This window comes from Hipposideros armiger, unplaced genomic scaffold, assembly GCF_001890085.2.
Source record: "Hipposideros armiger isolate ML-2016 unplaced genomic scaffold, ASM189008v1 scaffold_508, whole genome shotgun sequence".
NCBI lineage: Eukaryota > Metazoa > Chordata > Mammalia > Chiroptera > Hipposideridae > Hipposideros > Hipposideros armiger.
Window position 1 is genome coordinate 1,219,868 of NW_017731858.1, and position 14,088 is coordinate 1,233,955.

The window sequence follows — 14,088 nt, forward strand, 5'->3', positions numbered from 1 at the left end:
CAAGTTGCTGTCATTTTGTTCTTCAGTCTAGTTGTGGAGGACATTGCTTCACTGGCCCAAGTTGGCACCATCATTGTGCTCTTCCCAGGCGAGGCAGATCAGTCGCCGGCTTCTGGATGCTGCTGGCTACACATGGTAGCCCATGACAACCCACTGCAGCAGGGACTGCAGCCTATGCCATTGCTGGCAACTCACGGCAGCCCAGCTCCAGGCCGAGCTGTTGTTCAGCATCTTAGCTGTGGAGGGCAGTGTCACTGGCCCTCATATGTGGGATCCGAACTGGGGCTTTCTGGCGTTCCAAGCCAGATCTTAACCATCACGCCACTCGGCCGGCCCCAGAGCTGAACTTCTTAACAGCGCAGAGGATGGTGAGGAAAAGCACTAAGGGGCAAGTTTCTTTAGGATGAGAATGTTTGCATGCAACATGAAAAGGAGTCAGCAGAGAAGTAGTGCAAAGGATGAAGACATGGCTAACAGGTGTTCAGGATGGAGCAAAGGAGGAGACGAGGGGGCTAGATTAACAGATAGAGGCACAACGCTTCTGCCACAGATGCAGATTAAAGCTGGCAGAGGGGAAGAAGACAGAAATCCAAGGAAGGAGCACCCACCAGAGAGACGAGCATACCTTCCTCCAACCCCAGGAGCTCCAGCGGCTCCTGTCGGTGAAAGGGAGTGAGTCCCGCCCTCCAGAACCAGGCATCCCTGAAGGACTGGCTATGCTTTGCCCCCAGGCGGGCTTTCCACCGTGAACAGGTATAGTGGGATCTCAAAGGCCATTTGAAAGCCTTCTTAGTCCACAAGCCTCCCCCTCACTTGCTTATCGATGCCTGACATTTCCTAAAATGAGACAAAGCCCCAGTAAAGGGCACCATATGGTCACTTAAAATGTGGGGCATATGTCACACATCGTGCATATAGATCACTTATACTTGGCATATCATACCTATTGGCATAGTAAACTGCTTTTGAAAACATTCCTTTTCTCTAGAACCATCTTAAATTCTCATTTGAGAAGTATGTCAATGCTTATTAACATCCTGTGGTCAAAACAAAATGCACTTGAATGCAAACATTCAGGACAGTGAATGAAGAGCCCGAAGTTCATCAACACATGTACAAGGACTGCTACCTGGTCCTGTCTGGTTTTGATAATGGGCAGGAGGGTAAAGAGCACACTGGAAACCCAACAGAGCAGCAGGAGCCCAATGAAGAAAGTGGGGCAGATGACAGGCACAAACTGCCACATTGCAGAACAAAACTCCAGCTCAGGGCCCCCCTCTAGCTGCCGTGTGTGCGTGCCCACGCAGACGCACTTGTGGCCGTGAGACTATCGACCTTTCTGGTCCTCTGGGCCCCCTTCCTCGCCCTGTGCTTACCAAGTCCCCCTCACCACAGCTCCCTGGGATAGGTGTGCAGAGGCAGAGAGGGACAAGCAGGTGGAACTGGCGAGTGACTGAGCCCTGCCACTCTCATCTGGGTACCTGTGTCTAGCCCCTGTGTATGCTCCACGGCAAGGCTTCCATAACCCCTGGCTGGGCTGGGCTGGTAGGAGAGGTACCTGAAAGGTTTGCTGTCAGGGTCGGTGTCCTTGAAGCCCATCTCCTCCAGCTTACAGCGGCGGTAGAGCTCATAGTGCCGGCTGTGGGTTTGCTCCCGGAGGTCCTCCATGTTGACCCGAATCAGCATCTCCCGCAGCTTCACAAAGTCGCAGTGGGCCTCGTTTTCAACTGCATAGAAGGGTTAGGGCAGCGGTTCTCAACCTTCCTAATGCCGCGACCCCTTAATACAGTTCCTCATGTTGTGGTGACCCCCAACCATAAAAGTATTTTCATTGCTACTCTATAACTGTAATTTTGCTACTGTTATGAATCGTAATGTAAATATCTTTTTGTTTTCTGATGGTCTTAGGCGACCCCTGTGAAAGGGTCGTTCGACCCCCAAAGGGGTCACGACCCACAGGTTGAGAACCGCTGGGTTAGGGGATTGAAAGTGTGTTGCAAGGAAGGCCATAAGAAGCACAAATTGACAAAATGAGAGGTGAAATGTCTAACATTGACATCGCCTTTCAATCTGCATATATACAGCCTGTGAATTTGCTTCCTGATTTGCTTTTCTACTGAAAAACAAGTGAAAAGTTACAAGGATGACAGTAATGGAAAACTGCAATGCTATAAAAAATATCTACAAAGATGTTCAGAACCACTCAACTCCGATTCATCAGACACAGGAGTGCTTGCTCTGCACCACTTTTAGGACAATGGCACATGTACATTCAGCTGTCCTTCCAATAGATATTTGTGGACTCTCTGTTCCCAGTATTGTATGAGGCACTGGGAATTCAGAAATGAAGTCATGGAGTCTTGCCGTCAGGAGCTAGTGGAAGAATAGCTGCAAATAGACAAATACAATGCAGTGCAAAAATTCCAAAAATGGAGGTATATAGCCAAGGTGCAATGAAAGCCCAGAAGAGGAGGGGGCTAAGAACTCCTGGGCGAGTGAAGGCTTCACCAAAAAGGCAACCCCTAAGATGACTCTTGAAGGAAGAATAGGAATCTATCAGGCAGATGAGGGAGTAGTCTTTGCAAGGTCTCAGTGAGGTTAGGCAAGGTTACATAGCTAATAAGTTGCAGAGTTAGGATTCCAATTCAGGTAATCTAAAGCAGAGGTAAAGGATATGACCAAGTGCCAAAGTCCCCAAAGAACAAGGTGGAAGAACTAAGACATCAATAGACAACGGTGACAAGGGGTGTGTGGCCCATCTGAATAGTAGAAGCTTCAAAGGAGGTATTTTTTAGAGGGTGGATAATGGCCTCAACAGCAGCAATGGTGACCAGGACAAAGTGGACTCCACTTTCCAGCCTGAGTGAACAAGCCCTTTCCTCAAGAGTGTGGCAAAGATCTGCATTTGGGGCAGTGGCCCAGAAGGACAGAGATGTGGACCAATTCATAGCAGTGTGGACTTCTGGTTGGAATATAAGGTTGTGAGCAGTGCTCTGGCACATGTGTCTAGGCATGGCTCCAATGTGTCAGAATGGGAAAGGCCTGATCATGTGGGGACAGTGTGGTCTGACATGATGAGCAGGCAGTCACCCCAGATTCTGTCTCACAGGGTATGGGAGAGGATAGTGGGGGGAGGGAGGGGGTGTGGGATGACAGAATGAAGCATAGTTGCAGCAGATTGCCTTGCAGTCATCAGGGTAAACTTTCCAAATCTCAAATCAGTTCACATAACCTCTCCGCTTAAGACCCACTGCCTTTGGAACAATGCTCCTCACTCTCATAGAACATAAGGTACTTTTTTTTAATTGAAAGTGCTCCTTTTATTTTTTTATTTTTTATTTTTTTAAGATTTTTATTGGGGAATTGGGAAGGGAAACAGTGTTGGGGAATTGGGGAAGGGGAACAGCCAAGTTGTTGTCCTTCAGTCTTAGTTGTGGAGGGCGCATCTAGCTCAGCTCCAAGTCCAGTTGCCATCCAGCCGTCCGTCAGTAGCTCGCAGCCGCTCAGCTCAAGGTGCCGTGTTCAATCTCAGTTGCAGGCAGGCATAGCCCACCATTCCGTGAGGGAGACGAACTGGCAACTATGTTGTTAGGAGCACGTGCTCTCACCAGCTGAGCCATCCCGCCACCTATTGGCAGCTTAGCTTGGGCCGCAGCTCACTGGCCCATGTGGGAATCGAACCGGTGACCGTGTTGCTCAGAGCTTGTGCTTCTAACCAACTGAGCCACTTGGCCAGCCTGAACATAAGGTAATATTAAAAATTGCAGGGCCCGGTCTAGTGGCTCACTTGGTTAAGAGTTGGCTTAAAAGCGCGAGCTCTGAGCAACAGGGCAGCTGGTTCGACTCCCATATGGGCCAGTGACACTGCGCCCGAGCTGGGCTGTCACTGAGCTGCCAACAGGTGGCAGGATGGCTCAGCTGCTGTAACAACAAGGTTGCCTCTTCAATGCTGGGCTACACCCACCCACAACTAAGACTGAACTCGGCACCTTGAGCTGAGCTAATGCCCGGATGGCTCAGTGGATATGGGTGTGCGCTCTTAACAACAAGGTTGCTGGTTCGACTTCCACATGGGATGGTGGCTTCGCCCACTCACAACTAAGATTGAACACAGCACCTTGAGCTTAGAGGCCGCGAGCTGCCGACGGGAAGCCAGATGGCAACTGGCGCCTTCCACAACGAAGATTGAAGAACAACAACTTGGCTGGTCCCCTTCCCCAATTCCCCAATAAAATCTTAAAAAATAAAATTGCATCAGTCAAGAGCCGGCCAAGTGGCACGTTGGTGAAGATTTGGCTTGGGACGCCAGCTCGGAGCAGCAGGGCCCCGGTTCGGATCCCACATGAGGGCCAGTGACACTGCGCCCTCTACAGCTAAGATGCTGAACAACAGCTCGACCTGGAGCTGGGCTGCCGTGAGCACCGGTGATGGTGTAGACTGCAGTGGGCTGCCATGAGCTACCGTGAGTGGCTGGCAACCAGCGTGAGCGGCCGGCACCCGGCGTGAGCTGCTAAGAGCCGCTGTGAGTGGCTGTCCAGAGGCCGGCGACTGATCTGCCTCACCCGGGAAGAGCTCAATGATAATACCAACATGGACCAGTGAAGCAACATCCTCCAAAACTAGACTGAACAGCAAAAGGACAGCAACTTGTCTGTTCCCCTTCCCCGATTCCCCAATGCTGTTCCCCTCCCCCAACTCCCCAATAAAATCTTTAAAAAAAATTGTATCAGTCAAGCAGCTTTTCAGAACCATCTCCAGAGAGTCAGGAGGACTTCCAAGGCCCCTACAAGCTGACCAGGCAATACACAGCTTCTTCCTCACTCGAACAGAACAGTGAACCCCTGGCTTACAAGAAAAATGTTCAAAAACACTTTGTTTGTTAGGTGTGCGTCTAAGTTGGAGGAAGTTATTGGAACCATACCTGCTGGCTTCTCCTCATGCCACCCCAGGTTCCTGTCTCTCAGACCACAAATTCATTCTCAGGGTGGGAATGTTGGTCCGGAAACCATTTGCAAATATTCCTAGTGGAGCATTCCCAGTCTTGGCAAAGAGGACCTAAATTTAGCGGAGCTCTGACAACCAGTCTTGCTCTACTGATGGAAAATTTGGCTGCCGCTGGAGGGTCTCTGGTGTGTCCTAAATCATACTGGCCTTTGGGTACAATGTGGACAACTTCCCACCTGCTTTCAATTGTTTCCTACTCCTGTGAGTAGGCAGTGAGCTAGCCACTGTCACACATGGTGCCCTGTAATCCCAGACCTGGCTTATAGTTGCAGACTCAGAGGACCAGGCACCTCTTCCACCAATGGCAGAGTCCTAGGCCTTGTTTTTTTCCACTGAACTGACTAACCCGAGTGTAACATGCATCAGACAGACCATAAAAGGAACTTTCCTGAGTGTAAATACAATATGTGTTTTTAAATTGCAGAATAATCATATATACAAAACAGTGTATGAAATGTGCAATTTAAAGAATTTTTTTAATGTATCCACAGCCAAGGTGAAACATTACCAGCACCTTAGAAGCCCCTTTTATGTCCCTTCCTGATTTCATATCTCTCTTTCCCCATCATGATGCTTAACCTGACTGTTGGGTTTATCATTCCTTTGTTTTTCTTTATAGTTTTACCACTTACATATGAATCCTTAAAGATATATATCTTGCTTAGTTCTGTCTATTTTTGGAATTCATATAAATGGAATCACACAGCATGTATTCTACTATGACTTAATTAGCTCAACATTATGTTTCTGAGATGCATTCATGCAGATGTAACTAATCCTTTCATTTTCGCTGCAGTATAATATTCCATTATCTGAACATTTCACAATTCATCCAATTTATTTGTAATGAATACCTGAGTTGTTTCTAATTATTTGTTATTATGAACACCACTGCTTTGGACATCGTTGTACATCTTCTGGCACACTCGAGTAAGGACACATGCTTTCTTGCACACTCCTTCCCACCTCGCTCCAGGTACATTTGTTTTTGTTTTAGGAATGTTTTTTCCATTGGAGACAAAGAGCAGAGAATATAAGTATGGATATAGTTTGCCTGCTGGTGACCCCTATGGCTGTTTGAGGCCAAAGCCAAAGGAGTAGAGACTGGGGACAAGTTAGAGACTGGTTACACAGTGGCTGGGGACAAGCAAAGGGACAGACAGAAGGGGCTCCCTTCTTGCTGTCTCCTAGAGACTCACTCACCCTGCACTGTGCCCCAAGGGTACTGCCGGGCCTTCATCATCTTGTTTCCTATCTTCAGTTCTTCTGTGCTGCCAATGACAGCAAAAGGCAGGTGGGCCTGAAATGGAAGGCAAACAAAAGCTCAGAACTCCAGGGGAAATGCAGAGGCTCCCACAATACAACTGTTGCTCATCTCGTACACCTCAAGCCCTCATGCTGCAGTGTCCCTCACTGTCATCAACATCAAGAGGCATTTCTTAAACTACCAAGCTGTGTGGCAGTAAGAGGCCTAGTCCAGGCTTCTGCTGTTCAGAAATTCACAATAGAAGGTAACAATGACATACCTGAATGCATAGGGAACAGACAGAGACAGAATATCAGGAGAATAAGCAGATACACAGATTAGCTAGCTCTTCAGTATTCACAATTGCTGAGGGGAAGAGCCTTTGGAAGGCGGGTGAGTAGGATGAGGGGGGCTACGTGTAGACTGAAGCTAAAGGAGAACAGAGGGGACTGGGATCACTGGTCTTCCTCCTTTCTCAGAGAGAGAGAGCGCCCCGAGAATAGGTATATGCTGAAACCACACTGCTGACTGAGCTGTACACATCTTGTTCTTGTCTTTCCCTTGAGCAAGAGTTCACACTGAACTCCTGAGCCTAGAAGTCAAGTCCATAAGTATTAATCCACATGCCCATGACTGTGCTGGGTTTTTTTTTTGGGTGCTGTAGTGAGACAAAATAAAAAGACACACTCCCTCGCCCTCTAGGAGCTTACAATTTTGTTGGGGAAGCCTGAATTACATACCCCAAAATCATATAAGACAGAATATGACCAAGGGCACAAATGTATGGTCTGGTGTCCTGCACATAGTAGGTGCTTCATATATATACTCCTTGAATGGCAGTGGCAGGGCCATGGGAATAGTAAAGAAAAAAGGAAGGCCAAATACAAACAAGGGTCTGAGCTGGGTGCTTGCAGGGGGGTAATGAGGAGCGAAGCCTGACTGATGAAGACTTTGTAGTTCAGAGAAGAAGGAGGCATCTGCCTACAGTTGGTAGTGTGGGCCTAGGAAATGCTCTTAGCACCTCTTTGGCAGGGAGCTGACCAGGTTATAAGTGCTGAGTGATCATTGGCCAAATGGAACCACTGGGTAAATATTGTTTACACACCAGGTGACCCTGAATAGGGCTTTACAAGGACAAGTAAAAAGTCCACGGGAGCTTTCTTAGCCTGCTTGGAGAAACAGGCCTTGATCATAGATACTTTGACGCATTTGCTCATTCATCCATTCTACAAATATTTACTGAGATCCTGCTATGTGCTGGGCATTAAGAAGAATACAATATTTAAAAAGGTCAGAGCCTGCCCCTGGAGAGTGCACAGTCTGGTAGGGGAGAGACATGCCAACAATAATAATACAGAAAGGTTCAGAATATAAACAGGCTCGAGGGCTGGAGGAACACAGAGGAGGGAGCAGCTAACTACGTGGGGAATCAAAGCAGGCTTCACAGAGTAGGCAGTAGCGATTGTACTAATAGTATTGGTAGCTATAGAACTGGCATTCGCAGCAACAGGAATTCACTCAACCCTATGCATTCTATACCAGGTGCTCTACTTTGCATTATTTCATTGAATCTTGACAACAATGTTGGAGGTAGACACTCTTATTATGCCATTTTATAGAAAAAGAAACTGAGTTCCAGAACAGCTAAGCAACTTGCCAGCAGGCACACAGTAGCAAGAGGCAGAGCAAGGGTGGAATCCAGGTCTCTTTCATTTCAAAGCTCATCCCTGCTGGTCTGACACACCTATTTAGAGTGTCGAGCAACAGAAGAGGTGAGCACTCCAAATCCTGGAGTGAACTGGTTGTCAAGGCCAGATTATAAGAGGCAGTTTAATGGGCTCGGCTGAGTGGCTCAGTTAGTTAAGAGCATGAGCTCTAAGCAACAGGGCCAGCTGGTTCGATTCCCACATCTTCCAAGCAAACTTAGATAGTTTGCAGTTTGATCCATCCTGATATTCAGCCATTTCCTCTGTTTCTCCTCCCACTGGTTAACTGAAGAACTCTGTCTGTTCCCTTTCTCAAGGCTACCCATACCTTTTTAATTAACAAACATCTTAACCTGAAAAGAGCAGTTTCTTTAATCTTCAGGTGCCAGGGACCCATAATCACAAGTAAGATTTAAGATAACATTGAGGCAGCCCTGAGGCCTCAGAAGACCCCAGGAGACGACTTCTCAACTATTAGCCCTGAGGTCTGCTTTCCTTTGTTCTTTCCCATTTACCCACCTGCCTATAAAACCTCTTAAATCATTTTGGCTTGAGGAAGGTGGTTTTTTAGACAAGAGTCTGCCATCTTCCCTAGCTGTTGGCATCTATTAGAATAAAGGACGCTTTTCTCCTCACCAACCCTTGTCACTCTAGTTTTTTGGGGCTCTTTGGGTGGTAAGTGTCACTGAACCTGAGTTCAGTAATGTAGTGAGATGTAGTTTTGTGTGACACCTTGAGATTGCTGAGAATTCTTAGCCCCTCTCTACTCTTAGCAAAGCAAACCACAGCCTGAAAAAGTTGCCAGGTGACTTAGGGAACCCAAGTTTGAAGGTATATCATGGCACCCAATGTTCGGACGTGACAGGCGCTTCCAGACATCAGTGCCAGTTACATCAGATGACGCTACTCTCTAGGCTCCTGTTTTTCTGCAGGCTAGGCACCCTTTCAGGTTTTCTCATTATGACAAGCCTGGTTTCCATTGAAACACCCTTACTGCTTGAAAGGATGAGCACTGATTTTTTTTTTAATTCTCACAACAGGTCAGAGGTATAACTCCACCTACCACAATCCACATAGCCTTACTTTTGGGCCAAATTTGTCAAAGATGATGAGGGACTTCTAATAACAAACATATTGAGTGTACTGATGGGCAGGAAGTCAGGCGAGACAATGACTTCTGCCCTGCTATGCTAATTTGTCAGCCAATTCATAGGAGGTGGTGGCTGATGCTATAACGATAACTTTTGGGGCAGCAGCAGCAGGAAAAGTTTTCTAAAAATGGCTTTTATTACAAGGCTTTCCTGAGTTTGGCTATACCCAGGCATTATGTCACTAGGAAAAACTGATGCCTTTCAATAGAGAAAAAAAATGTCTGTTCCCAAAGCAGAGACTTTCTGAAAGCTATTAGCTGGCTCCTTGAAATCACAACATTGAAGATTTCACGGCAACAGCATCAACACATTGTGAAAAAGCACGAGGAGATGTTTGACTCTCTGCCTTCCTCATTACTCATTGATCTAATGGGAGTAAGAGGGGGAGGAGAGGCAAGATGGAAAGTTGGTTTCTTTAAATTCATTCATATTTAATAAACCAAAGTATAACCCTGAAACTTAAAAATAACATTTCTCTAGTCACCAGGAAAATTGGAGGCTATATATCATTTTTTTCTCCCAGAGGCAAAGGGCCTGATTATCTGAACATAGCTTATCCTTCAATCTCCAAAGCCAGCCAACTTGTTTAGCCATTCCTTCTTTCACTGCATCAGTTGTCACCACACCGTTTGGGTCAGAGACAAGGAATGCCCCCAGGGGCTTCCTGGCCTAGACCAGAACAGGATCAAAGAGGAGGTGGAAGGAGAGGTCTGAATCCCCAGCTTCAGCCTCTTCCTGGAGTCAGCCTTTCCCTCCCTCAGTCTCTATTAATCTCTGAAGCTTTGAAGCAGCCATGGCTAGGAGAGAGGAGCTGTTTGGTTCTGGATTCTCTCTCACAAATACTTGAGACTCAGATAACCAAGTGTTGACTACACTAAGATGGATGTTGAAGATGTTTGACTGCTAATTTGGTGAAATAATATTAATAATAGAAATGAAGAGCAAATGGCCAGCAAGTTGAACCCCTGTGCCCCCACTCACATTCATGGTTCCATTGATCTCTGCCACCGACTCATCATCTGTAGGGAACTGGTAGATCTGGACCCCATTGCTGACAAGTTCGCTGGTGATTTTGATTTTGAACTTTGTTAGCTCACTCTTAGAAATGGCGTCTGATTTGGCAATGATGGGGATGATGTTCACCTAAGAAAGGGAGGAGCAAAGTGGGGTCATGGTTGGTAATCTACAACTGATAGCAGCGTTGCCTAGGACTTCCACCAGCTACCAGAGGACACAGCTCAACCCAATGGTCTAGGACTGGCCACCTCTGTAAGCCAAATAACAATATAGTAAGTGACAATGAGTGCTTACAAAGTACTGAGCACTGAAGTAAGCGCTTTACATGGATTAATACAATTAATCCTGACAATAACCCTTCCATGAGGTATCATTACCATTATTTTACCAAAGAGAAATTGACGCATCGAGAGGATAACTTGTCCAAGGCCATAGAGCAGGTAAGTAGCAGAACTGGGATCCAGATCCAAGTTTAGCCTTATTCTTAAGTCCAGAGTCTTAACCATGAGCTGTCTACCAGCTAAGACCCAAATTGATGGGCTGTGTGATATTTTTTTTTTTTATTGGGGAATTGGGGGGATGGGAACAGTGCTGGGGAATTGGGGAAAGGGGAACAGACAAGTTGCTGTCGTTTTGTTCTTCAATCTAGTTGTGGAGGACGTTGCTTCACTGGCCCAAGTTGGCACCATCATTGCGCTCTTCCCGGGTGAGGCAGATCAGTCGCCGGCTTCTGGACGGCCGCTCACTGCGGCTGCTGGCCGCTCACGCTGGCTGCTGGCTACACACGGTAGCCCATGGCAATCCACTGCCACAGGGGCTGCAGCCTACGCCGTCGCCGGCGACTCATGGCAGCCCAGCTCCAGGTTGAGCTGTTGTTCAGCATCTTAGCTGTGGAGGGCAGTGTCACTGGCCCTCATATGTGGGATCCGAACCGGGGCCCTCTGGCATCCCAAGCGAGTTCTTAACCATCGCGCCACTCGGCCGGCCCCTGTGTGATATCTTAATATCAAAGTCACTGCTCCGGTGATTTGAAATCTGTGGTTGACAAGGGGAAAGATGGCAACTCCTTGCTAACAGTAAACTGTCCCAACCCATCCAGTATGATGGAGACCCATATGGGTAATGGCAGGAAGGGGGGGCAGGATGGAGCTCAGTGAAGATGCACATCTGGCTCTCTTTCTGGCAGCAAACACTGATGAGCCAACCCAGTTAGGCACAGAAGACCGTCTCAGTTACCAATTTGATCTGAGATATATGCAAAAAGTTATACTGTCTGAGTCTTGTGGTTAATTTCTGCATAAAGAAAGCAGGCATAAACATCCAAGTTCAGGCAGCAGGAGAAAGGCTTAATGCTGTCCCAAAATTCAAGCCACCTGAACCCTGACCCTTGAAATTCCTCCAAGAAGGGACAAAATTTTTGTTGCCAGAAGGTAAAGAAACTTGAAATGTGACTTAGTGAGACAGAGCATCCCCAAGCTCAGGTTCACATGAAGAACAGTCGTTCCTGCCAGCAGCTTCCAATGGGGTGGCATGGATGGAGCTGGGGTCCTGAAAAGAGCTCTGAAAGGGAGGTCTGGGAGCTCTAGATTGGGCAGCCACTCCACCGGCCCAATTTGAGCTGAGCTGCCTCAAGCTGCCAATGGGCGGCCGGATTACTCAGTGGTTAGAGTGTGCGCCCTTAGCAACAAGGTTGGTGGTTCGACTCTCTCAGGGGATAGTGGGCTACGCCCAACCGCAAATAAGATTGAACACGGCACCTTGAGTTGAGCAGCTATGAGCTGCTGACAGGCAGCCGGATGGCGACAGGACTTGGAGCTGAGCTAGTGCGCCCTCCACAACTAAGATTGAAGGACAACAACTTGGCTGTTCCCCTTCCCCAATTCCCCAACATTATTCCCCTTCCCTAATTCTCCAATAAAATCTTAAAAAACAAAACAAATAAAAAACAGATCAGTGAATAAAAGCTGTTAAAAAAAACACAAAAACAAAAACCTCTCCTAGAATCTGGCCTCTACTTTGCACAAGAGACCAGTAAGAGTGATCCAGCTTGCCCAGCCTTCTTCCTGCCCTCGCCCCTGCCTCCATACCTTACTGTCCAGCTTTTTCATCGTCACTAGGTCCAGAGACTTCAGGGAATGACCCGTGGGGGCGATGAAGTACAAGCAGGCATGGATGCGGGAGTCGTGGTAAGTGTGCAGTACCCTGCGGATCTTCAGCTCCTCCTGCAGGTAAGCCTCAAATTGGGCATCGATGAATTCCACAATGGGCTTGTAGCTAAAGGAGAGAGTCGGGAAATGGCCAAACCACTTCAAAAATGGGGATTTTGATAAAGTCCCTTGGAGAAGTTTAAAATGCCCTCAATAATCTGTCCCATCCAGCTGGATTTCTCCATGTTTCCCCTCAGTGGACCTCCAGTTTCATCAGGCTGGTCACCTCCTTCATCTTACATAAGCCAAACTTATGCCCATCTGTGTGTCCTCACTCTGGAATGCCCATGTCTCCCTTCTCATCCCAATCTTGCTCTCCCAGACCTCAGGGCCCAGTCAAGTGCCCACCTCCTCCATATAGCCTTTCCCAATTATGCCAGAAATCCTTTTTGTGATCCAGGAGCATAAAAAATAATTACTCGGGCCGGCCGAGTGGCTCAGTTGGTTAAGAACACGACCTCTGAGCAACAGGGCTGCTGGTTCGATTCCCACATGGGCCAGTGAACTGCGCCTGAGCTGAGCTGCCAACTGGCGACCGGATGGCTCAGCTGGTGAGAGTGCATGCTCTTAACAAGGTTGCCGGTTCGACTCCTGCGTGGGACGGTGGACTGTGCCCCCGTTCCCAGCAACTAGATTGAAAGCTGTGACTGGACTTCGAGCGTCCCCAATTTCCTAACACTGTGCCCTTCCCCAATTCCCCAATAAAATCTTAATAATAATAATAATAATAATAATAATAATAATAATTACTCTATTGGATCGCTTACTGTTGCTTCACAAGGATTAGTGTTCCCTCAAATGGACTGCGTCCTTCTGAAGGGCAGGGACTGTGAAGGGCACTTCTTTATCTCCCATGGGGCCCCAATGTAGCATGGAGCTCACTGGCAGTATCTGTAGATGGGCTGATCATCTTCCAAGCTGGGCCTAAGTCTTTGCTTCTTGTGCCCCTCCCCAGTGCCTAGTATGGGAGCTAGGTACCCAGTGGTGGGCAAGACCTGTCCTTGACCCACTGCTGGGAAATCCTATTAGAACATTTTGGGTTCTGCTCAGTCTTGCAAGATTCAGTGGCACTCCCCACTTGGCTCCAGATTTTTCTGGTTCTCATTTCCTCCAAGGTTGTGATTTTAAAATCTAAGTATTGCGGCAAAATTTGATAAGGATACCCGCTCCCCGCAACAGCCTGCAGATGTACACACACACACACACACACACACACAAGCTCACTAAGTCTCCACACACAGCCCCTCTTTGCAGCCCGAAGGCCTTGCCAAGGCTTCTTAAACAACATGTAGTCCTCTATTTCCTTGTCTTGGGAAGCTTCTCACTTCCTATTCAGGCCATTCCTGCAGCCCCTGCAGCCTCTTTCTACTCTAACTGGGTCAGCTTCACTTCTGCCCTGCCTCTGTTCTCATCTCCCTGTCCATCTGCTGCCTCTCCACCTGGGGGGCTTCATTCATCCTTTCAGGCTAGAAGAGGTTCGTTATCCAGCCTGACGCAGTGAGTTTGCAGATAGCACTGCCAGAGGAAACATGATCAAAGGAGGCGCGGGACCCAGCCAATGCCTCCTATCTGCAGCAGCCCCCAACCTGAGGTTTTTTGAAAAAATCCTCCTAGTAGAGAAGGAAAAATGCCTTTAAAAAAAGAATCACAGGAGGCCGGCCAAGTGGCTCAGTTGGTTAAGAGCTCGCTCAAGAGTTTGAGCTCTGAGCAACAGCAGTTCGAGTCCAGCCCGAGCTAAGCAGCCGCTGAGCTGCCAA

General features: G+C 47.8%; 1 protein-coding gene across 4 annotated transcripts in view; it reads right to left on the bottom strand.

Annotated features, from left to right (window-relative positions):
• The window catches only part of SEPTIN6 (septin 6), a 66,957-nt gene that overhangs the window by 17,251 nt on the left and 35,618 nt on the right, over positions 1-14,088 (bottom strand). For all 4 annotated transcript variants that reach the window (XM_019667856.1, XM_019667858.1, XM_019667857.1 and 1 more), the window contains exons 4-7: positions 12,212-12,398; positions 10,089-10,250; positions 6,208-6,304; positions 1,559-1,727 (exon numbers count right to left, since the gene is read on the bottom strand). In XM_019667856.1, coding sequence (XP_019523401.1) covers positions 1,559-1,727; positions 6,208-6,304; positions 10,089-10,250; positions 12,212-12,398 — 615 coding nt within the window. The remainder of the gene's footprint in view (positions 1-1,558; positions 1,728-6,207; positions 6,305-10,088; positions 10,251-12,211; positions 12,399-14,088) is intronic.